Source organism: Pelobates fuscus, chromosome 12 (genome assembly GCF_036172605.1).
Source record: "Pelobates fuscus isolate aPelFus1 chromosome 12, aPelFus1.pri, whole genome shotgun sequence".
Lineage (NCBI taxonomy): Eukaryota > Metazoa > Chordata > Amphibia > Anura > Pelobatidae > Pelobates > Pelobates fuscus.
In genome coordinates, this window is record NC_086328.1 from 113,988,546 (window position 1) to 114,013,877 (window position 25,332).

Genomic DNA, 25,332 nt, shown 5'->3' on the forward strand with positions numbered 1-25,332 from the left:
ACACACAGCTTCCTGTCGGTTAACCAAACCATTGCTAACACACAGCTTCCTGCCGGATAGCCAAATCATTGCTAACACATAGATATCTGCCGGATAGTCAAATCATTGCTAACAAACAGATATCTTCTGGCTAGCCAAATCATTGCTAACACACAGTTACCTGCATATCTGCCAGATAGCCAAACTATTGCTAACACACAGCTACCTGCCGGATAGCCAAACTATTGCTAACACACAGCTACCTGCCGATAGCCAAACTATTGCTACAACACAGCTACCTGCCGGATAGCCAAACCATTGCTAACACACAGCTACCTGCCGGATAGCCAAACCATTGCTAACACACAGCTACCTGCCGGATAGCCAAACCATTGCTAACACACAGCTTCCTGCCGGATAGACAAACTATTGCTAACACACAGCTACCTGCTGGATAGACAAACTATTGCTAACACACAGCTTCCTGCCGGATAGACAAACTATTGCTAACACACAGCTTCCTGCCGGATAGACAAACTATTGCTAACACACAGCTTCCTGCCGGATAGCCAAACCATTGCTAACACACAGCTACCTGCCGGACAGCCAAACCATTGTTAACACACAACTACCTGCCGGATAGCCAAACCATTGCTAACACACAACTAGCTGCCGGATAGCCAACCATTGCTAACACACAGCTACCTGACGGATAGCCAAACCATTGCTAACACACAGCTACCTGCCGGATAGCCAAACTATTGCTAACACACAGCTACCTGCCGGATAGCCAAACCATTGCTAACACACAACTAGCTGCCGGATAGCCAACCATTGCTAACACACAGCTACCTGACGGATAGCCAAACCATTGCTAACACACAGCTACCTGCCGGATAGCCAAACTATTGCTAACACACAGCTTCCTGCCGGATAGACAAACTATTGCTAACACACAGCTTCCTGCCGGATAGCCAAACCATTGCTAACACACAGATATTTGCCGGATAGCCAAACCATTGCTAACACACAGCTACCTGCCGGATAGCCAAACTATTGCTAACACACAGCTACCTGCCGATAGCCAAACTATTGCTACAACACAGCTACCTGCCGGATAGCCAAACCATTGCTAACACACAGCTACCTGCCGGATAGCCAAACCATTGCTAACACACAGCTACCTGCCGGACAGCCAAACCATTGTTAACACACAACTACCTGCCGGATAGCCAAACTATTGCTTACACACAGCTAGCTGCCGGATAGCCAAACCATTGCTAACACACAACTAGCTGCCGGATAGCCAACCATTGCTAACACACAGCTACCTGACGGATAGCCAAACCATTGCTAACACACAGCTTCCTGCCGATAGCCAAACTATTGCTACAACACAGCTACCTGCCGGATAGCCAAACCATTGCTAACACACAGATATCTGCCGGATAGTCAAACAATTGCTAACACACAGCTACCTGCCGGATAGCCAAACCATTGCTAACACACAGCTACCTACCGGATAGCCAAACTATTGCTAACACACAGCTTCCTGCCGGATAGTCAAACAATTGCTAACACAGAGCTACCTGTCGAATAGCCAAACTATTGCTAACACACAGCTACCTGTCGAATAGCCAAACCATTGCTAACACACAGTTACCTGTCGAATAGCCAAACCATTGCTAACACACAACTTCCTGCCGGATAGCCAGACTATTGCTAACACACAGCTTCCTGCCGGATAGCCAATCCATTGCTAACACACAGATATCTGCCGGATAGTCAAAGAAAGGAACTCCCATACCATCACCCATACCCAGGGGCGTATTAGCCGCGAGGCAAACAAGGCATTTGCCTTGGGCGGCATTTTCCAGGGGGCGGAAAAAAAAGCCACCCCCAAATGCCCAAGGCAAATGTCTTGATAGCCTTGCGGCTAACAGTCGGGCGGCGCCTAGGACAGCACAAAACCAGGATACACCACTGCCCATACCTACAAAAGAATGCCAACCTGCATCTCTGTACCAAGATGGCATATGAGCCGGAATAAGAGAAATTATCATAGAAATGCTAGCAGTCTTTGACCACAGGTCTAGACTGATCAACAACCTGTGGTGGATCGAGGGGGAGGGGGGGTGCAACGGGGCAATCACCCTACCCCCTTTCCCCCCTGCCCCTCCCCACTCCTGGAAAAAATAAACAGTGCTCTTCCCTGCCGGCCCCAGAAGGATAGTACCGGTCCTGCTGGGTGCTTTCATGGACCAGAGGAGAGATCAGAGCTCTCTCTCACCGGCCCGCTGGCACTTTGCTGGCGGCCGGCGGGGGAGGGAGAGGATACCCGGTAGTTTTTGCTTTCAGCTCCACCGGGTGTCCTCTCGCGACCTCTGAGCGTTCCTGCAGTTACCACGGTAACAATCGTTTGCGTAAGTATGAACTCTAGCCCTAGGACGCTTCAGGCTAAAGTTCACTCTTACCACTTGAACAGCCAGGGATTCTCCGCTGGACCACCAGGGCTTTACAATCGATATCCCCCCTCGCTGGACAAAGGTTAGAAGGGGGGAGGGAGGGGATATAAAGCAGATTAAAAAACAAAAACACTTATATCACATCTGAATTGGTTCATTAAGTACATTTTATATTAGAAGTAATCAAGAAATAATATATAATGCAAAATACAGCTTTTTATTTTTAATCTACCAACCTATTCACACACCCTGGCTTATCACTCAGCTATGTGTTAGCTGTAAAAAAAAACACATTGTGAATCAGAAAAAAGCTATTTCCTATATTAATGCCCGCACGTTGTAAAATCAAATACCTGGTGACTTTTCCTGAAATCTCTCTTGGCCGCTGTGAAATGCAGAAATACAACAAATTACTGTTTAAAAGGGTAACAGCAGGTCCCTAAAATCACACTTGAGACTGAGCAGTTTCTAAGCAACACACTCTGTGCAAGTTGAGCTTAATTTGCGTGAATGAGTCCAATGCATGACGAAAAGTAATTCCTGGACCATATTGTGTGTGCACGCACGAGTATGAATGCCAGTAATTTAACCCTTTCATTACTAGATGTCAACTTCTGACCTGGGGGGCATGTAACAAGATTTTGCACAGATCTCTGAGCAGTCCTCCCATCAGTCTGACCTTTATGTAACTTCCATCAGTATGACCTCTGTGTAATCTCCATCAGTATGACCTCTATGCAGTGGTGTATTTAGGATTTGTGCTGCCCTAGGCACACACCCCCTCCCCCCCGATTAAAATTTTCCCCACCCCTTCCTGTCAATGCCGCACTTTGACTGACAGACGTTCACTCACTGACAAACGCACACTCACTGACAGACGCATACACTCACTGACAGACGCATACACTCATTGACAGACACCCAAACTCTCATATACACTGACAAACAATGACATACACTCACACTATTACTTGGACACACACTGATAGACGCACACTCTCACAGACAGACGCACGCACTCACTGTCTGACACACACACACATTCACTCACATAGACACACACACTTATAGACACACACACACTTACAGACACACACACACAGACAAACACAAACACATACACACTTACAGACACACACACACACACACACATTCACTTACAGACACACACACATTCACTTACAGACACATACACACATACACACTTACAGACACATACACACATACACATTTCTCCCAACACTCACAAATTCTTATTTTTTTAATTTTATTTTAAATCCACCCAGCCTCCCTGGGAGAACTGGGGTGGATTACTTACCTACGGTCCAGTAGGGCTGCTGGGCGGGCAGGTAGGGGGCGGAACAGCAGAGTAGGCGGCGAGGGAGCTCTAATCTTCCTGCTCAGCTTCCTCGTTCTCCGCTTAGTGATGCTGGGAGCCGGTCTGACGTCATATTCCAGCTCCCGGCTTCATTAAACGGCGCAGAGGGAGCTGAGCAGGAAGAGCTCAGGTGAGTATTCTCCCTCGCTGCCCGCCGCCCGCCGCCAGCCTCAAAAGTAGCCAGCCGGCCAGCTCTTGAGCCCCCAGGACACGAGGAAAGCAAGGGATCTGCCTGGGCGTTTGGGGCAGCTTTTTTTTACTGCCCCCTGCAAAGTGCCGCCCAAGGCAGATGCCTTGTTTGCCTTGCGGAAGACACGTCCCTACCTCTATGTAAGACAAAAGGTCTGTCTCTACTCAAACCAACACAGATCAAAAACAACTCAGATGCATGGCTACTTTTGATGCAGGCTGGGACCAAGTGAAAACAATTATGAATAGGTTCTGGCCTCTCCTTAAACAGGACAAATACTTAAAGGATGTAATTCCATTGAGCGCGTGCATCGTAGCAAGAAGGGGTAAAAACCTCAAGGATGCCTTGGTACACAGCCATTTCCAACAACAACGACTCCAAATGCTTTGAAAACAGCTCCCACATCGAAAAGTTTCGACCGTTCTCTTTCTTTAACTGTAACACCAAAGGGGTCGTATACTTAATCACATGCCATTGCAACATACTATATGTGGGTAAGACCTTTCATCCCTTCAAAAAATGAATTTTGGAGCATATCAATTCGATAAGAATACTAAACAAATGATTTTCCTACTCTCCCTTCATTAATGATCTCTGAAAAATTCTAAAATATCAAAATTATTAATATCACAGCAATTGATAACGTTTGGAACTAATAACTGTAAATAAGAATTTTTTACTTTTCAATCTTTATTTCAGTAATAAATCTCAAATAATGGGACAGAGGGTTTATGAAATTACTGAATATATTCACCAATGACTTGAAGGACAACAGAATCCCAATTATGCGGATCCGTCATATTAGAAATTGAGGACACCTAACAGCAGATCATATGAACCTCCAAGAGGTCTATTAGATAACCTTATAATCTAGTAATCAATGCCTCTACAATACTGGTAAATTGACTAGTGAAGGGCATCATTTGGTTTGCAAATCATTAGGTGACTTTCACATATGGTCCAGCTCCTCCCAATACTTAGTTACAATAGCAAGTACCAGCTCGACATGTAATGAGCAGGTGAAAGGAGATGTAATTATTCATTCTGAACATGTCCTAAAATCATACAGAATTATGTCAAACAAGATCCAGCAGCAATGAACTGAAGAACATGACTCCTCCTCCCCCCTCCCCTTTACCGCCCCACACTGGCCCACAAGAGTAGACGGTGAACATACACGGGGTAGGAGCTTCATGGTAGACTTGGGCTGGAGCTACCACTCAATACGCCCACAACAATTGAGCGTCAGAGATGGGGTGCGGCTTGCACGGTGAGTCACTTGGGAAGAGGATCTGGTTGGCCTGTCTGCGGATACCACCCCCTGCCACCTCCCACCCTTCCTCTCCCACATCGGGCAGTGACGTGATTCTAAATTAAATTAGGACACGTAACCTAGAAGGATACGTGGAAACAGCTGAATGGTCCTCATGCATTTAAATACCCGGTTCCCAAGTAGAGAAGATTAGCCCTGACGAAGGTGCAGTGTCGTGCACCGAAACATGCGTCTGGCCTTTTTTACCCTCACTTGATTTTGAGCACTTTAAGCACCATGCACTTACTTTTTGTTTAGTAGCATTTTCTTTTTGATTATTGGTAGATTGGAGCAGAGATAGTTATCTAGGGGAGATGTGGTACTAGCATAGAACACCCAAGAAGGTGTTTACTAGGAGATTCAGGGACCAGTGGCAGGGAACATAGCACCTACGAGACTTAGCTGCTCTCTATGGATGATTACCCCCTGGTTCTATGAGATACGGATCACTTGCAAGCAGGGGCAAAAGGATATCTGGAGGATTTATGTTCCTCATTGCTATTAGCGGTAACTACTTGTATGCAGATTTTACCCTGGGAATTACCCTTACCTATTATATTCCACTCTAGTCTTTAACTCCTACAAAGTACCCTTGTTTCCCTATACCTCCTTTGTTTGTAGTTTCTATGTCATAACTGCTAGTTCACTGTTTAGTGAACTTTCCGTCCACCGGCTTATCCTGTCATTCTTTTCTAGCAGTAATTACAAGGCTAAGTCTAGCCAATCAATATAGCTGCGTTTTGAATTTAATAGATCAAGAAAAGGATTTGGTGTGCTTTATATACATAGCAACTATGTTTGCTCCCTGGCCCTTTCAATTTGCAGTCTCTATTTTACTGGATACATTTTAAACAGCTGTGGGAATTTAGACTGCCTCTCTACCACCCCCTTCTGAAGGGAAGTTATTAAAGCTGTATATACTTTATTTTCCGTTTTTACACAACAGGTTAGAATCCTGGTGTAGGGGTGATAGTGAATGTAGTGTGTGTCTGTAGTGCAGAGTGTGCTTAGTAAATGTAGTGTTTGTAGTGAGTGCAGAGTGTGTTTAGTGAATGTAGTGTGTGTGTAGTGCAGTGTGTTGAGTGAATGTAGTGTGTGTGTGTGTGTAGTGCAGAGTGTGCTTGTAAGGATTCAGTGTGTGTGTAAAATAGGGGGGGAAGGGGAGTATTATTTTATTTATTTATTTGTGTATATTTCATATTCATATATATTTTCGCATTTCCTGTTGATCCAGTGGCATGGTGGAGGGAGCCAGCCGCGGTACATTGAAGAGGGGGCCCAGCAGCACACATTGTCTTCCTTTCTAGCTCCTCTCTGACTAAATCTCACGAGACAGGCCTGCGTGCTGTGCGGAGCGTTGCCATAGTAACCCGTGGCAATGCTCTGGCTGCCGCAGGGTGCAGGAACGTTAGACAGAGAGCAGCTGGAAAGGAGGACAGAGTGTGCTGCTGGGCCCCCTCTACATTGTACAGGTATCAGGGGGCCCTCTGTGCACATATATATATAGCGAAAATCGTGTATGTGTATATATATATTGATAAAGGCCCAGAAGGGTCGAAACGTTGATGTAGAAGTGGTGATTTCTTATTAATACAAATTTGAAAAATCCCAGAGAGTGCTCCTGTCTTCAATTCTTTTATATATATATATATATATATATATATATGCTTCTCTATGACAAGCGTTCAGCGTCGACATGCAGAGCATGGAGATGTTGAATGTCAGTGCTGCACATTTTGCAACACTGACACAGGAAGCGCCTAGGTGTTCCTAGGCAGCAATGTAAACACTGCATTTTCTCTGAAAAGGCAGTCTTTGCAGCAAAAACCCTGCAGTGGTAGACTATACTCACCAAAACAACTACATTGAGCTGTATAATATAAATTAAGCTGTAGTTGTTCTGGTAACCATAGTGTCCCTTTATGTTTGTGCGTGCAAAGGGGTAGGGACTGCAGAGGGTGCCGAAAGGAAGGGGCTGTAAAGGGTGTGAGTGGAAGGGGCTGCAGAGGGTACAGGGGGGAATAGAGGCTGTAGTGGGTGCAGAGGAGGGACAGGATGTAGTGGGTGCTAAGGGTAATAGGAGCTGCAGTGGGAGCAGTTGGGTAGCCCACTAGCCACTACCAAAAGCGAAACCCTACCATTGCGCACAGTGCAGGGGGCAGGAGCTGCAGTGGGAGCAGCAGGTAAGGGCTGCAGTGGGAGCAGAGGGGTAGGGGATTCAGTGGGAGCAGGGAGGTAGGGGCTGCAGAGGGAGCAGGGAGGTAGGGGCTGAAGAGGGAGCAGGGAGGTAGGGGCTGCAGAGGGAGCAGGGAGGTAGGGGCTGCAGGAGGTAGGGGCTGCAGTGGGAGCAGGGGTAGGTGCTGCAGATGGAGCAGGGAGGTAGGGGCTGAATGAGGTAGGGGTTGCAGAGGAAGCAGGGAGGTAGGAGCTGTAGCGGGTATGGGCTAGGGGCTGCAGAGGGAGCAGGGGGTAGGGGCTGCAGAGGGAGCAGGGGCTGCAGAGGGAGCAGGGAGGTAGGGGCTGCAGAGGGAGCAGGGATGTAGGGGCTGCAGAGGGAGCAGGGGGGGGTAGGGGATGCAGAGGGAGCATGGGTGTAGGGGTGATAGGGGATGGGGGGGGGTAGGGGGTGCAGTGGGAGCAGGGGTGGGAGCAGGGGGGTAGGGGGGATAGGGGATGCAGTGGGAGCAGGGGATAGGGGATAGGGGATGCAGTGGATAGGGGATGCAGTGGGAGCAGGGGAGAAGGGGGTAGGGGATGCAGTGGGAGCAGGGGGTAGGGGATGCAGTGGGAGCAGGGGGTAGGGGATGCAGTGGGAGCAGGGGGTAGGGGATGCAGTGGGAGCAGGGGGGTAGGGGTGATAGGGGATGCAGTGGGAGCAGGGGATGCAGTGGGAGCAGGGGGGTAGGGGATGCAGTGGAAGCAGGGGTGCAGTGGGAGCAGGGGGTGGGAGCAGGGGTGGTAGGGGATGCAGTGGGAGCAGGGGATAGGGGATGCAGTGGGGTTGGGGATGCAGTGGGAGCATGGGGGTAGCGGTGATAGGGGATGCAGGGGGGATAGGGGATGCAGTGGGAGCGGGGGGTAGGGTATGCAGTGGGAGCAGGGGGGGTAGGGGCTCCCAAAACCCTCCTAAACCTTATCTCTCTGGTGGTCCTCTTCTGAAGGAACCTCACAATGCTGACATGCTGCCTGTAAGTCTGCTCAGGGCAGCTCCGCACAGCTCACTGTGCACTGTGACTGGTGATGTCACTTCCTGCAGAACAAGCCCCACGGAGCTGCCCTGAGCAGTTACAGGCAGCTCAGTGAGGCTGTGTTTGGAGACAGGCACACTGAGGGGCAGCCTAGTGGGGTCTTTTGGAGGGCCCTAAAGCTGTCCCTCAGTGTGCCCTGCACGGAGGAGATGATTAGTAGCAGCAGTGGCCCGCGGACGGCTATGCGGGCCCCTTGCTGAGTGCAGGCTGGCTGGGGAGATTGTTTAACTCCCCAGCACAGCCATTACTTACTGCAGCAGTATGTGGGTCTGGGGCCCCCCAGGACCGCCGGGCCCATGACAACTGTTATGGTCGTCATGCCCTGATGGCGGCCCTGATTCCTTGCACTTACTTGTAAACCCTTCCATGGCCATTATACATTCCTATCATAGCCTGTCAGACTGTGTAGTCCATTGAGAAATATCCCAATAATAGGTGGGGATCATTAAGTTTGTCGGTTAGTAGCCAAAGTGCAAACACATGCAGAACTGGGCTAGCAGAGATCTTGTATGAATACTATCTGCTGCTACTTTCCTGCCAATAAACAGCTCACATCCTACTCTCTTAATCCACACGAAAATGGTTCTGTGAGGCTGCACCCCATCCACTGTACCAAAACTCCCAAGTGTCTTTATTTTGGTTGGACTGTTCTATTTTGAATTTAATCCCTCTGCTGCTTTTTTCTATCCTAATTTTACTCTTTACTAGTTGGTGTTTTTGAGTGTATAACAGAGCTTCACAGCAATAATGTTTCAATAAAGGGACACTATAGGCACCCAGACCACTTCAGCTCATTGTAGTGGTCTGGGTGCAGTGTACCAGGTCCCTGAACAGGTCATTAGTGAAGTTTTTAATAAACTGCAATAATTATTCGCTGGGGTTAACTCCACCTCTAGTGGCTTTTAGATGCAGGTGACTTCCCTGGGGTCCAGTGGTTGCTCAGCCTGACTCCCTCCTCTCCTTCCTCCCGCACCACTCCTGTTGTAAGCTGGGAGGAGTGACTGGGGCAGTGACTTCCTCCCAGCTGTGATGTCATCGCAGGGGGCCCGGTCAGCTGTTAATGCGCCGCAACGCTGACCAGGCTCCCTGGAAATTCATAGCCATCGGGTGGTCCTAACAGCATGGGCCACCTGATGGGCCTCGGTGGTTATACCGAGCGGGCTGGGGCCACAACACATGGCGGCGGTCGTAGGGTTTGCATTGGTCCACAGGGTGGCCGGTTTCCTCGAATGACGGACCCGGTCACAGCTGTGACCCCTGCGACCGCGGTTGTTTCGCCACTTGTACCAGGAAAAGGAATGTGTTTTCATGGCACTATAGTTTCCCTTTAACACTTTAATCTACAATAAATGTGTTTAGAAAATCAGTCTGTGTAAATTAGATACACTTGTTCTAACATTACATTTTAGTTTCATAAATTGCTATTAGTCAGTCACTTAAAATGACTCCAAACAGCCACACGCATGACCTCAGCCCCACTCACACCCCTTAGCTAAATGTGTCCCTCTAAAGTAGTGGCTCTCCAATATCTCCCATAATGATCTTACAGTCATAATGCTGACAAAGCATCAGGGGAGATGTAGTCTACATATGGAGTACCAAAGGTTGCCTGTCGCAACTCTAGGAGCTCGTAGAAAATAGGGACATTGGGATAGAAAAGAGGGACAGAAGGATTTGTGCCCAAAATATAGACTGTCCTCCTGAATAGGGAAATTTGGGATGATAAAATGATCTTATAACTATTTTATGTATTATGGTTCTCTTTCCAAAATATATTTGTTGACGCACTGCACAACCATGACCGACATTTCTCTGCCAAGTTGATTTGCCCACTATAAGTAATCTGAAAATTAAGGTTATTAGTCTAGTACACTAAAAGCATGTGTGATGCTTCCAATATTCATTACATAAAGATTTATTTTTTTACAAACTCACAGTAAATACACAGTGGTTAGAAACTAACAGCTGAAAAAAGGAAACTTGGCACATTTTATGCCACCATTGGCACTTAGTCATAGGCACCTTTCAACACGTCTTCAGCAACTTGTTTCTTCTGTATTTTTGCTGCGAATTTGTAAATGTAAAACCATATTCTGCAATGATATTTGAAACATCGCCTGATTTTCTTACTGTCTGCTTTCTTTTCAAGCAAATGCCTCATTCCCCATCTGTTTAAAATATCTGAGCAATGTCAGGGGTCGACTATTAAGAATCTCAGCTGCACATGGTATAAGCCATATGAGTTTCCCTTTAACTTGGAAATATTGCTTTGATTCTCAGTTTATGGAACAGAAGAAAAAAAAACATTTTGCACTAAAAGCATTTTGCAGTAACGGGTGCTTAATCATAGGCATTCTTATATGCTGGAGAGTGCCTCATTATTATGTTACTGTATGATTCTGCCTGTGTGGCTCTAAGCTGGAATGCATCGTGCATATATAGCACCCACACCACTAAATTAAGTAATAATTATTGTGTAATCTTAGATGCCATGGTGGTGATACTTACATTGTTCACGAAAGTTCTATTACTGTGGAGCATGTGATAAACTTAAACACACTAAAATGTACTGTGAGTTTTATTGCTGTGGAGCTCTGAGATGGATTTATACACACTGCACATTACAGAGAGTTTGACTGTCTCGTAGCTCTGTATGTCTTCCATACAGACCTCAAAGGAAAGAGAAATTGTGAGATAATAAAGAGAAAATGCTTCTTCAATAGATGGGATTTGCTGTGATCTTCCATATAGTGTGATTGATGCAATTTCTATTTAATATCCGCAATATTGGGACACTGGGAACCTGAGACTACTCAAGGGAATCGAGACATGTTTCTTTGTAGCTGTAGCTATCAAAATGTGCACCATGCATGGACTCTGCCGAATGGAATTTGCCAAATTCCATCTTCAGCCAAAAAATAGTCTTTGATTTATCTTGTGACTCTCTTGAGGCCTCTTGATGTTTTTTTTTTTCCTTTAAATTTTCTTTTCCCCCTCCTTTTTTAGATGAACATTTACAAGTGCACTGAAGCGGTACACCAGCAAGCAAGCGTTAATTTTCTGCACATCTACGGAGCCAAAGAGACATCCCCGGAGATAGTTAATTGCAAAAATTACAATTTGAAGATGACAGACAATGAAACAAAAGAAATGGTTGGACCTCCAGGGAATTCACAGGAAGACACCATCACAGCAGAATGTGTTTCAGGTAATGGAAGTCAAGTGACATGTAGCCGTTCGCTAACCAAGTTAGGACCTCTCCAAAAGAACCATTAAAGAAGCAGTGACCTTCTCATATAGGGCTCGATTTAATATTTTTAAGCAAGCTTTTCAAATGATCACAATCTATTAGAAAAACTTTTATCTACAAAAATTCCATTAGACTTTAATGGCAATTCATGTAGATAAATAATTTGAAGACTTTTTCTAACAGACTGTGGTCATTTGAAAAGCTAATCAAGAACCATTAAATCAAGGCTAAAGTCTTTATACTTTCTTCACATTCATGGTTGTCTAGTGAAGTCATGGAGAGACAAATTAATGTCTTATTTATCAGATACGCGTCTCTTAGCTGGTCTTTAGTCAGTGCTACCGAGGGCACATTGTTATGACATTGGTATCATGAAGTGTCTAGTTTATAATAAAGAGGATGAACAGCTTCCATTTGTCCATTGCTTCCATAAAGACACTCCAGGTAGAAAATAATGAGGAAAAACTCATCCATAGTATATGACAGGAGGGTTCAGCTGATATACATGCATTTTGGGTCAGACAGTGTTTGAAAACCAAGGTAGTCTCTATGGTCTTCCCTGCTTCTGGGCACAGAGTGAACTAGGGAAGATCATAGAGATCAACTATTGGTTTTTAACCCCTTAAGGACACATGACGTGTGACATGTCATGATTCCCTTTTATTCCAGAAGTTTGGTCCATAAGGGGTTAAACACCCACGGTTCATGTATATAGCTAAGGGATTCTGACATACTAAAAGAAGTATGATTGGTCTTTTTTCAACCTACTGTGTACCTATAAATGTAAAAAAAAAGAAACAAAGTCCATCAAGTTCAACCCTGAAGCCCATTATTTCATGCTGTTGATCAAAACAATGGCAAAAAACTCCCAATTGTAGTTATTTTTAATTATGCCACAAAAGGGAAATAATCCTTCTTGACTCCAAATTGGCAATTAGATTTCTCCTTTGATCAATAAGTTGTTTTCATACATATCTATAGAATCTGCACAACCTCTTTAGAATCCTTTCCTGTGCTGTAAGTGAAAACTCCTTTCTTCCAGTCTAAATGGGTGACCTCTTCTGGTGTATATTCCTGCTACTAGGTTATCACATAGTGGTTTGTACTGAACCTGTTTATATTTGTATAGTGCCACCATATACCCTCTGATGCACCTTTTTGTTTTATGGAAAACAAATTATGTTTTTCTAGACTTTCTCCATAACTAATGCTTTCCATATACTTAATTAAAAAAAAATTGTTTTTTTTTTAAATGTATTTCCTCTTAATACTTGATGTACAGATTATTATATTAAAAATATCGTTTTGAGGTGACTGTTGTCATTTGAATACTGAATAATTGCAAAATTAGTCCTGAATTTTATATGAAAATGTCAACCACCAGTCAAGCTTGAAATATTCGATTTCCTGATCAGTTTCTGCCAATTTCAGGTTTATCGAATAACTCAGAACTCTTTGTGACAGTAAAAAGTTCACAAACTAATCAATGCATAAACAGAGTAAGCCCTACCCATTTCTCCATCACATGCACATTCAAGCAACTAAACACAATGCATGACTCATTTATCAAGGAAAATGTAATAAAAGACACCACCCCGAAATCTGACCCATCTACATCCAACGGTGAATTATGTCCTGGTCGTCTGTGAATCTTTGTGTTTAATTGTAATCTTTGCATATTGTGGATTTTTCAAAGACTTAATTATGAAGAATGTTTTATAATAGCTCATGACTAACCAAAGAGAGTTAGCATTGCGTAAAACGTGGAAGTGTAGAGAAAATGTAAGCCATTCGTTTTTGTCTTAATTTTAGCTATTCGAAAGTTGAATGAACGAATACAAATTACAACAAATGAAACAAAGACCAAATTGCTTGTTGGATGAAATTATATCCGTGCTATTCGTTCTTCAATCATTCATTTTAGTTTATTACAAGGAGGCTGCCTACATGTAATATTTTCACATAGAAGGAATAGGAATATTTACAAATAGAAGGAATGTGAATCCCCCAATGCCTCCCACTTTACCCTGCAGGGGGTCAATATGACCCTATATTAGTATTATTAAATCCTTCCTCATGCGCCTACCTGTCGTGCCAGGAGTGTGGTCGTACCTACTAAAAAATGAGCAGCCAAGGGCTGCTTGCTGTCATCAGAAAATTAATGACTGGGCATCTATTGCTGCCCTGTCGCTAATCTAATAAATGGCACGTGGCACAGGTTTCGCTTGCCCCTATGGTGTGGCACATATTTAAATAATTAACTGAGGGCTATTGAAAATAATAATGGGGGGGGGGGACACACTGTCCCCCCTTGTACTATCTATTGCTGGAAGGTGATAGCCCTAAATAATAATAAGGTGGTGACCTATTTTCCCCCATGGCCCTCACACATTGGCGGCGGGCGGAGGCCCTAAATAATAATACAGCTCAGAATTTCATAAGTCCGAATGAAATTCCAGAATTAAAATAATGGCCACCTTTTATCTGAAAACGAATGAACAAACAAACTAAATTTGGTATGGACTAAATTATTTTTTTTCCCATCCAAATGTATTTGGACGAAATGAGAATTTCAGGGGTGCCCAAGTCTAGTATTTAATTGGTCTTTTCTCAGTGTAAATTTGCATTGTTATGCAAGCCATACAGGAAGACGGATAATGATACGCATTACAGTAGAGCTAGATATCGCTTCTGCAAGACAGTAAATTAATTATGGAAGTCAGTGACGGGTAACACAGCCTGACTCATTCATCTATTCAATTAACAGCGTGATAACCTTGAGGGAAAATATAAGGATGCTTTAGCCTGTTTTATGTGTGTCTGTTTAATTATTGTTTGCATATCCTGCTCTTTGCTTTTGAAACACTTTTCAAATCTTAATAAAATAAAAAAGGATGGAAACCTAAAATCAAAAATTATATACAGAAAGTACCCAGGAAGAAATCACAATTCACTTACACCCTCAGTTTGTGAAAAAAAAACAACACTAAAATTATCTTTCATAGACACGCCCAAGAGCATGTGAGGTGTATGATCAGTTCCCAGGGAACTAAAAAAGTTACTAATTGAAGAATAGTAGTTTATGCTAGTAACTGTATAATATGTTAATCAAATATGTAACATAGTATCAAGACTACACAGAAACAGGAAAAAGAGGGGCGAAACAGAGGGAAAAAGCAATTCTTATTAGATAACCAGCACAACTCACCCTAGTGTTCCTCAAATGCATCAGCACACAATGATCTTAAAGAAAGCTCTCCAATTAGAGAAGCATTTACATCACCATTTATATCCAGAAGGAAAATCGACTATACCTTGGCTTAAAAAGCCTACAATGTCATTTATTATAGTGTTACTCAATTATCGAAGCTTCTCCTAAATAAAGATTGGCCACAAAATCATAGTTGACTTTACATCATGTAAGCAATGGAGTACATTTAAAATAAAAATGGACACCTTATGCATTGCTTCAAGAGGTCATAGAACAGGTTCAATGAAAGTCCAGGAATGCGAAGAAGTGACTAATTTAGAATTGTCAGTCGGCTGCACTGTTCCAGCAGAATGTGTATTGAGGGGGGATAAAAGATAATACCTGCATCATTTCTTAACTATAGCTCTTATTTCATCCTGTGTAAACATGTAAACATGTAACATCATCTATGTGGTCATCTAACTGTCTGTTTGTTTCCCTGCTAGGAGACAGTGGAAGTCATTCTGACCTAGATGTTGGGGAGAAGAATGGCCTTGAAAAAATAGTGGCATTTAACCATGTTCCAAAGCTGCGTTACTCTCTAGGCTATGAACGACAGGCGGAAGAGCTTTGTGTGTCTTTCTTGGAGGGTAGGTTAACCATGTGTGCTCTGATGCATGCTTGGGAAAAAACACAAAAATCGAAAACAGCTGATGAACATCCACTTTAAAGTATTCTGCTCTTCCCATGACAGAAAACACAACTTTTAAAATTCTGTTCAAAGTAGGTATTTTGATGACATTGGCTTGTGCACATATTGACACAGTTCACTATTCACCAGACACTTTTTACTTGGGCACACGCAAGCATCTCATACCGTCTGGACGGACCTCTGGACGCATGATGATCTTTACATCTACTGTCATTTAGCTGGGCTTGTATTTTTGCCAGTGAAAGGCCAGTTTTTTTTCAGGCTTATGATTCAAATCAATGTGTTATTTGATTTTGAGGGCCCACTTGGCCAGTCTGGGCTTATTCTGATCTCATGGGTGCCAGTTTCTCTATATTACTTGATGACTCTGCTACAGTAATTGCAGATACTTAGTAACTAGTAAAATGGCAAAGTAACGTTTTATCTTGTGGAAATTATTCCCCCAACCCCTGTTGTCCATGGGAATAATTTTGCCTGGAAATGACAATTTGCTCAGTTGTGCACAATCTTACAGGACTGACTGCAGGAAACCAAATATGTGCAAAAACAGTCCCTTGAATCTTTTTGGCCATTGCTAATAAACATTTAACAAAAATACCTTTATGTTTATATCAGTTACTTCCACTTTGGTAATGTGGCATATACACTTCTGCAAACAGAAAAAATATTTTTTTTTCAACCTGGTCGGTGATGATTGGTTGTCACACTATAGAGTGGTTACGATGGTTAAGTGCCCCTTTAAGATCTGGGTTAAATTTGTATATTTTTTTTAATAAATATCATTATTAAGTGACCTATGATTTGATTCAACTATTAAAATTTACCTTTGTAGGCAACAGATGTGGCATGCTACCTTGTGATTTGGTTCTCTGTTATTCTGTATTTTAGCCATCGGCCCTACACTTCCAAGTGCGGACAACACTGAAAGCTATTGTTATGTCCTGGGTACCTTAACCACTCCTCATGGGCAAACAGAAGCTCAAACGTCACTGATAAAAAGGGCTCAGCACACAGTGTGGGAAGAAGCCTTGGTGTTCCCTCTCAATGAGGACGAGAGGACTGAGAGTTCTTTAACACTCACCTTGCGGAACTGTGACTGCTTCTCCAGATATAAAGTAGCTGGGGAAATCACTCTGAAACTGGCACATGTAGGCATCCCTTTTGGCACTGCACGTTGGGTGGATCTCAAGGTTCCTGAAAAGGTGGGTCCAACACTTTTTTTATATTTTCCAGCTGGATTGATGGATAGACAGACAGATGGATGGCTTAATGAATGAATGGATGAATAGGTTGTCAGGGTCTTCCTCTGGCATTCTGCCCGATGCTGCATGCTCTCTAAGTGTGCAGTTTTATTCACACCCGCATTCAAGTCCGAATTTACTTCCGAATTTCGTGTCTGAATGACAAATATATTAAGCCAAATTGGGCATGCTCTTATGAGGTCATGGATCGGGCTGACACAAGTTTCTTCCACTGAGTCATTTGAAACTCTAATATGACGTTCTCCAATAGGAAACACGCGCTACTTACTTATACTCACCTGTCCCAATCATAGTTGTCCTGTTGTGTTTTTTGTTAGCCCAATACAGTGTTCTTGTATTCTCTCCTAATTTGGTATTTAACTCTTGGCTTGTTAATCATTTATCCTGACCTCTCTCCTGTCCTTGATGTCAACTATTTCTCTCATTCTAAGGACCGGAACATGGATAGTTTTTAATTTGTTCTGGGTTTGTGTGTTTTCGTTCCTACCCTCATCCTGACAGATGGATGGATAGAGTGGTGGATGGATAGATGGATTATGACTGAATGGAGGTAGGGAGGGATGGGTGTATGGATGAAGAAAGAAATGGAGGAAGTAATGGAAGGATGGATGGAATGGTGGATGAATGGATGGGTGGATGGAGGAAGCGACGGATGAATAGAGGGAGAAAGGGAGGGAGAAATGGATGGATGAAGGGATGATGCGGTGGTGGATGGATTAATGGATGGATGAAAGAAGGAAGGGAAGAATGGATGGATGGATGAAGGGATGGTTGGATGGAGGAAGGAAGGGAAGAATGGCTGGATGGATGAAGGGATAGTTGGATGGAGAAGGGAAGGGAAGAATGGATGGATGGATGAAGGGATGGTTGGATGGAGGAAGGAAGGGAAGAATGGCTGGATGGATGAAGGGATAGTTGGATGGAGAAGGGAAGGGAAGAATAGATGGATGGATGAAGGGATGGTTGGATGGAGGAAGGAAGGGAAGAATGGATGGATGGATGGATGAAGGGATAGTTGGATGGAGAAGGGAAGGGAAGAATGGATGGATGGATGAAGGTATAGTTGGATGGAGGAAGGAAGGGAAGAATGGCTGGATGGTTGAAGGGATGGTTGGATGGAGGAAGGAAGGGAAGAATGGCTGGATGGATGAAGGGATGGTTGGATGGAGGAAGGAAGGGAAGAATGGATGGATGGATGGATGAAGGGATAGTTGGATGGAGAAGGGAAGGGAAGAATAGATGGATGGATGAAGGGATGGTTGAATGGAGGAAGGAAGGGAAGAATGGCTGGATGGATGAAGGGATGGTTGGATGGAGGAAGGAAGGGAAGAATGGCTGGATGGATGAAGGGATGGTTGGATGGAGGAAGGAAGGGAAGAATGGATGGATAGATGGATGAAGGGATAGTTGGATGAGAAGGGAAGGGAAGAATGGATGGATGGATGGATGAAGGGATGGTTGGATGGAGAAGGGAAGGGAAGAATGGCTGGATGGATGAAGGGATAGTTGGATGGAGGAAAGAAGTGAAGAATAGATGGATGGATGAAGGGATGGTTGGATGGAGAAGGGAAGGGAAGAATAGATGGATGGATGAAGGGATGGTTGGATGGAGGAAGGAAGGGAAGAATGGCTGGATGGATGAAGGGATGGTTGGATGGAGGAAGGAAGGGAAGAATGGCTGGATGGATGAAGGGATGGTTGGATGGAGGAAGGAAGGGAAGAATGGATGGATGGATGGATGAAGGGATAGTTGGATGGAGAAGGGAAAGGAAGAATGGCTGGATGGATGAAGGGATGGTTGGATGGAGGAAGGAAGGGAAGAATGGATGGATGGATGGATGAAGGGATGGTTGGATGGAGGAAGGAAGGAAGGGAAGAATGGATGGATGGATGAAGGGATGGTTGGATGGAGGAAGGGATGGATCTATGAATATTATGCTTTTAGCAGATTTAGGGGAATCTGGTTTCTCTTTGTTGCAGAATAACAGATTGTCATGGTTTATAATAACTGGCTCAATACCATAAAAGTACAATCGTAATTAAAGATCTGCTGTCTTGACTTCTGCTCTGGAGGATGTGCCAAGGCATGAATCCTGACTCATATGTGTGGTTTGAACGCGGAGACATTGAGCATTTGGCATTATTAACTTACCATTCAATTAAAATGTTTTTTTTTTTTTTTTTTTAAACTATTGGTTGTTTTATTGAATAAGAAACCCTTGAAATCCTAATCAAAGATGGAAATAATTATCTCATGTTTACGCCGCCACGTCTTATGAGAATAGCAGCCAGTCCAAATTTATACGAGACAAAGTTCCTATTATGGTGGGTTTTGGAAACAGAGACCCTGAAAGCTCCTTCAACTGGATGAATCAGATAGGGACTGCTTGTTTATCTCACAACATGAGTCGGTCGATCATGCTCTGCAAGTCTCTATATGGGACCCTCATCTCAACTTCTGGCCCTCCAGATGTTGCTGAATTACAACGACTGTAATTTCCTGGGCATCTATTTATTTCCGTGAATTTTGGGAGGTTTTGGCCAATCTTCATCTTGAAAGCTGAAGTTTGAGATCTCGGGTCTAATGAATAGTCTTCAAACCACCAAAGGTGCAGGATTTACAGTTCTATGCCAATGACGAGAACAACAAATATAAACTGCTGTAATAGAGGACTGATTTCATAGGCGCTGCTCTATATATATTTGTCAGGATCGGGACAGGGATCCAACACGCAGAGTACAAAGAGTGGAAAGGTACGTATACCGGGCCTTAGAATGGCCGGACTAACGTACCGAGAGTAAAGAATAGTCAGAGGCAAGCCGAGGTCGAGGGAACGAGAAGACAGATAAGCGAGAGACAAGCCGGGTCAAGGGAAAACAGAGAAACAGGGTAGTACAACGAGCCGAGTCAAAACCAATGAAGCAAACTAGAATACCAGAGCACTGAGTGACTAGACAAGCTAGAACCACGACAGGGCAATGAGCTGAAGTAAGGAGTAAGCTTAAATACCCTGGCTCTGGATGGAAATCACGCCTCTGACAAGTACCGATTGGATATCGGACACTTGAGTGACAGATTGCTCGTGCTAGCGTCATGACGTCACGTATTGAGCGTCCTGCTAGAAAAGGACGTGGATTCCTCGCGGCCGGTGTTTAAGTGACTGGATGAACCGCGAGGAACGGAGGAAACAGCTCGCCTGGACGGATACACCACCAAGTCTCTACCTCCCTTAGAGGTAGAGGCCTCAGGTACCCTGACAGTACCCCCCCTCTCAGATACGCCCACCGGGCGGAATGAACCGGGGCGAGATGGGAAGCGAAGGTGAAATGCTCTGCGAAGGCGAGAAGCATGGACGTCCTCCTGAGGTACCCAACTCCTCTCCTCAGGACCATATCCCTTCCAGTTGACCAGATATTGCAATTTTCCCCTTGAAATTCTGGAGTCAATGATGGAGTTGACCTCGTACTCTTCCCGACCCTCCACCTGAACAGGACGAGGCGAGGAGACCTTAGAAGAGAATTTGTTGCAAATGAGGGGTTTCAACAAGGAGACATGAAAAGAGTTAGGAATGCGTAAGGCAGGTGGCAGAGCAAGGCGATACGCAACCGGATTGATACGAGTGAGAACCCTGTAAGGGCCTATGTAACGAGGAGCAAATTTCATGGACGGAACTTTTAGGCGAATATTCTTAGTACTCAACCATACCCTATCCCCAGGAACAAAAACAGGAGCCGCTCTTCTATGTTTGTCAGCGTGTTTCTTGAACAGCGAGGAACTATGTAATAGAATTTGTCGAGTCTGGTCCCATAATTTCTTCAGGTTGGCGACATGATCATCAACCGACGGTATCCCCTGAGAAGAGGAAACCGAAGGAAAAATCGAAGGATGAAAGCCATAGTTCATGAAGAAAGGGCTAGAGCGAGTTGAATCGCAAACAAGGTTATTGTGTGCGAACTCCGCCCAAGGAATCAGACCGACCCAATCGTCCTGGTGTTCGGAAACAAAGCAACGCAGATACTGTTCGATCTTTTGATTAGTACGTTCAGCAGCTCCGTTAGACTGAGGGTGATAGGCAGAGGAAAAGTTCAATTTGATGCCCATTTGAGAACAAAAGGATCTCCAGAAACGTGAGACAAATTGAGAGCCTCTATCAGAAACAATTTCTGAAGGGATCCCATGTAGACGAAAAACTTCTCTCGCAAAAATCTCCGCCAATTCAGGAGAAGTCGGAAGTTTGGGTAGTGGCACGAAATGGGCCATCTTGGTAAATCTATCCACCACCGTGAGGATAACAGTCTGTCTTTTGGAAGCAGGCAAATCAACGATAAAGTCAATGGACAAACAGGACCAAGGTTTCTCAGGAATGTCCAAGGGGTGTAACAGGCCACATGGGGATGCATGAGATAGTTTAGTCTTGGCACAAGTCTCACAAGCTGCAACGAACTCCTCAATATCCTTACGAAGTGAAGGCCACCAGAAATCCTTGGATATCAGAGAGTACGTCTTGCGAATACCAGGATGACCAGCTATTTTACTCTCATGAAAACATTGTAAGAGCTCCAGTTGAAGTTCAGGAGGAACAAAGTTTCTTCCCTCAGGAGTGTTTCCGGGAGCTAGATGTTGCGATTTCAAGATCTGGTCAAGTAGCGGGGAATGAATCTTGAGACTGGTATTAGCAATAATATTGCATTTGGGTACAATGGAAGACAAAAGTGGTTCAACTGAAGCAGAGGGTTCATATTGGCGAGATAGCGCATCGGCTTTAGAATTCTTTGACCCAGGTCTGTAAGTCAGAACGTAATTGAAATGGGTAAGAAACAACGACCAACGAGCCTGCCTGGAGGACAGACGCTTGGCCTCTCCGATATAGGACAAGTTTTTGTGGTCTGTCAGGATGGTAACAGGATGTAATGTACCTTCCAATAAATGTCTCCATTCTTTCAAAGCCTTGATAACCGCTAGTAATTCTCTGTCACCAATGTCATACCTGCTTTCAGTACCGGTCAATTTTTTAGAGAAAAATCCACATGGATGTAATGGTTTATCAACACCCAACCTTTGAGATAGAACAGCACCTAAACCAGTCTCTGATGCGTCTACCTCGAGCAAAAATGGCAGAGAAGTGTCAGGGTGAACTAAAATTGGAGCGGAAGCGAAAAGCTCCTTGAGAGTCTTGAACGCAAGGAGAGCTTCAGTAGTCCAATTCTTAGTGTCAGCCCCCTGTTTGGTCATGTTAGTGATGGGTGCAATAATGGAAGAATAGCCCTTAATAAAGCGCCTATAATAATTGGAAAAACCAATAAATCTCTGTATGGCTTTAAGACCTGTGGGTAAAGGCCACTCTAGAATGGATTGGAGCTTATCCGGATCCATCTTAAATCCCTCCCCAGAGATCACATAGCCGAGAAAGGTTACCTGGGTTTGATCAAAGCTACATTTCTCCAATTTGCAGTACAAGCCATGCTGGAGAAGCTTGTGCAAAACTCTCCTGACTTGTTTGTGATGAATCTCAATGTCACTAGAATGAATGAGTATATCATCTAGGTATACAATGACGCACTCTTGCTGAAATTCCCTAAGAACCTCATTAATCAGATCTTGGAATACTGCTGGTGCATTGCATAACCCAAAAGGCATGACGGTATATTCATAGTGGCCATATCGAGTATTGAATGCCGTCATCCACTCATGTCCCTGCTGGATTCTCACCAAGTTATATGCCCCTCTGAGGTCTAACTTGGTGAAAATTGTAGAGCCCTTCAAACGATCGAAGAGTTCGGTGATCAAGGGAATCGGGTAGGCATTTTTAATGGTTATCTTATTCAGGCCTCGATAATCAATACAAGGTCTCAAAGAACCATCTTTCTTTTTAACAAAAAAAAATCCAGCCCCGGCAGGAGAGGAGGACCTCCTGATGAATCCCTTGTCTAAATTCTCGTGAATATATTCCTCTAGGACTGAGTTCTCCTTTATAGATAATGGGTATACATGACCTCTGGGAGGCATGGTACCAGGGAGTAGGTTAATTTTGCAATCAAAGGACCTGTGTGGGGGTAAGGTATCGGCTTTCTTTTTGTCAAATACTGCCTTTAAATCTAGATACTGAGGCGGAATTTGTGTCTCTGTAGGGTTGTCAGAGGTATTCGATGTATTAGTTAACCCAAGAGGTAAGACCTTCCGCAAGCATTTTTCTTGACAATTCTCTCCCCACGAAACTATCTCCCCTGACTCCCAATTAATAATAGGGTTGTGTCTCCTCAGCCAGGAGTACCCCAGAACTATGGGAATAGACGGAGAAGAAATGAGCATCAAGGATATATCCTCTTTATGCAGGATGCCAACAGTCAAGTTAATCGGTATGGTCTCATGAAAAATAACAGGCTCAAGTAACGGTCTACCATCGATGGCCTCAACAGCCAGAGGTGTCTCTTTTAACTGGGATGGAATAGCATGCTTGGCAGCAAAACCCTGATCTATAAAGCTCTCAGCAGCTCCAGAATCGATTAGTGCCATAGCCTTAACTACTCCCTTCTCCCACTTTAAAGAAACGGGTAACACAAGCCTGAGCTCCTTGTAGTTGTGAATAGAGGACAAAGTAGAAACACCCAAGGCCTGTCCTCTAGAGGAACTTAGGTGCGAGCGTTTCCCGAACGATTGGGACAATTTAGGCGTAAATGACCCCTGACTCCACAATACATACATAAACCCTCCCTTCTCCTGTACTGTCTCTCCCTTTCAGTGAGATGAGTACTGCCTATCTGCATAGGTTCAGGAATCCGTAAGTCCTCGAACTCAGAGATTTGAAAGGTAGGCGCTAGTTTAAAGGAGGGTCTACGGGTCTTATCTCGAGTGTTCTGCCTCTCTCTTAAGCGTTCATCAATACGAGATATAAAAGAAATTAAATCCTCCAAATTTTCAGGGAGTTCTCTAGTAGCGACCTCGTCAAGAATTACATCTGATAACCCATTCAGAAACACATCTATATAAGCCTGTTCGTTCCACTTAACTTCTGCCGCCAAGGATCTGAACTCTAGTGCATAATCCACAAGTGTTCGATTGTCCTGTTTAAGGCGCAACATTAATCTAGCTGCATTGACCTTTCTGCCAGGAGGGTCAAAAGTTCTTCTAAACGCAGCTACAAAGGCATTATAATTATAGACGAGTGGATTATCATTCTCCCATAAAGGATTGGCCCATCTCAAAGCTTTTTCAATGAGCAGAGTAATAATAAATCCAACTTTTGCTCTATCTGTAGGATAAGAGCGGGGTTGTAGTTCGAAATGGATGCTAATCTGGTTTAGAAAGCCACGACACTTCTCCGGTGACCCGCCATAACGTACTGGTGGGGTAATACGGGAAGAAGCACCTACAGTGGCTACCTCTAGACCTGAGACTGCAGGAGAGATAGAAGGAGTACGTGTCTCCTCAGGTGGATTACTAGCACGGGACAAAAGTGCCTGTAGTGCCAAAGCCATCTGATCCATCCTATGTTCCATGGCGTCAAACCTGGGATCCGAAGAACCAAGCTGACTGTTTGTACCTGCAGGATCCATTGGCCCTGTCGTAATGTCAGGATCGGGACAGGGATCCAACACGCAGAGTACAAAGAGTGGAAAGGTACGTATACCGGGCCTTAGAATGGCCGGACTAACGTACCGAGAGTAAAGAATAGTCAGAGGCAAGCCGAGGTCGAGGGAACGAGAAGACAGATAAGCGAGAGACAAGCCGGGTCAAGGGAAAACAGAGAAACAGGGTAGTACAACGAGCCGAGTCAAAACCAATGAAGCAAACTAGAATACCAGAGCACTGAGTGACTAGACAAGCTAGAACCACGACAGGGCAATGAGCTGAAGTAAGGAGTAAGCTTAAATACCCTGGCTCTGGATGGAAATCACGCCTCTGACAAGTACCGATTGGATATCGGACACTTGAGTGACAGATTGCTCGTGCTAGCGTCATGACGTCACGTATTGAGCGTCCTGCTAGAAAAGGACGTGGATTCCTCGCGGCCGGTGTTTAAGTGACTGGATGAACCGCGAGGAACGGAGGAAACAGCTCGCCTGGACGGATACACCACCAAGTCTCTACCTCCCTTAGAGGTAGAGGCCTCAGGTACCCTGACAATATTATAATGCAGCCTACATCCCAAGTGTATTGGATCTAATATTAATATTTTTTTGGTATTATCATTTTTTTTTATATTCTGATCCCACCACAAATCCAAAAACACTAAAATGTAATTTGAAAATGGAAATGTCTAGTTTAAAGACAATCACAGGTAAACCAGTTGAGGATCTTGGGCAAACCATCATCACTTCCATTTATATCTGAAATTAATACCTTTG

At 44.3% G+C, this 25,332-nt stretch overlaps 1 protein-coding gene across 2 annotated transcripts in view; it reads left to right on the forward strand.

The window, feature by feature from the left end:
* SYT13 (synaptotagmin 13) overlaps positions 1 to 25,332 on the forward strand; it is a 40,902-nt gene that overhangs the window by 8,677 nt on the left and 6,893 nt on the right. For both annotated transcript variants that reach the window (XM_063437822.1, XM_063437823.1), the window contains 3 exons: positions 11,579 to 11,780; positions 15,519 to 15,662; positions 16,613 to 16,926. In XM_063437822.1, coding sequence (XP_063293892.1) covers positions 11,579 to 11,780; positions 15,519 to 15,662; positions 16,613 to 16,926 — 660 coding nt within the window. The remainder of the gene's footprint in view (positions 1 to 11,578; positions 11,781 to 15,518; positions 15,663 to 16,612; positions 16,927 to 25,332) is intronic.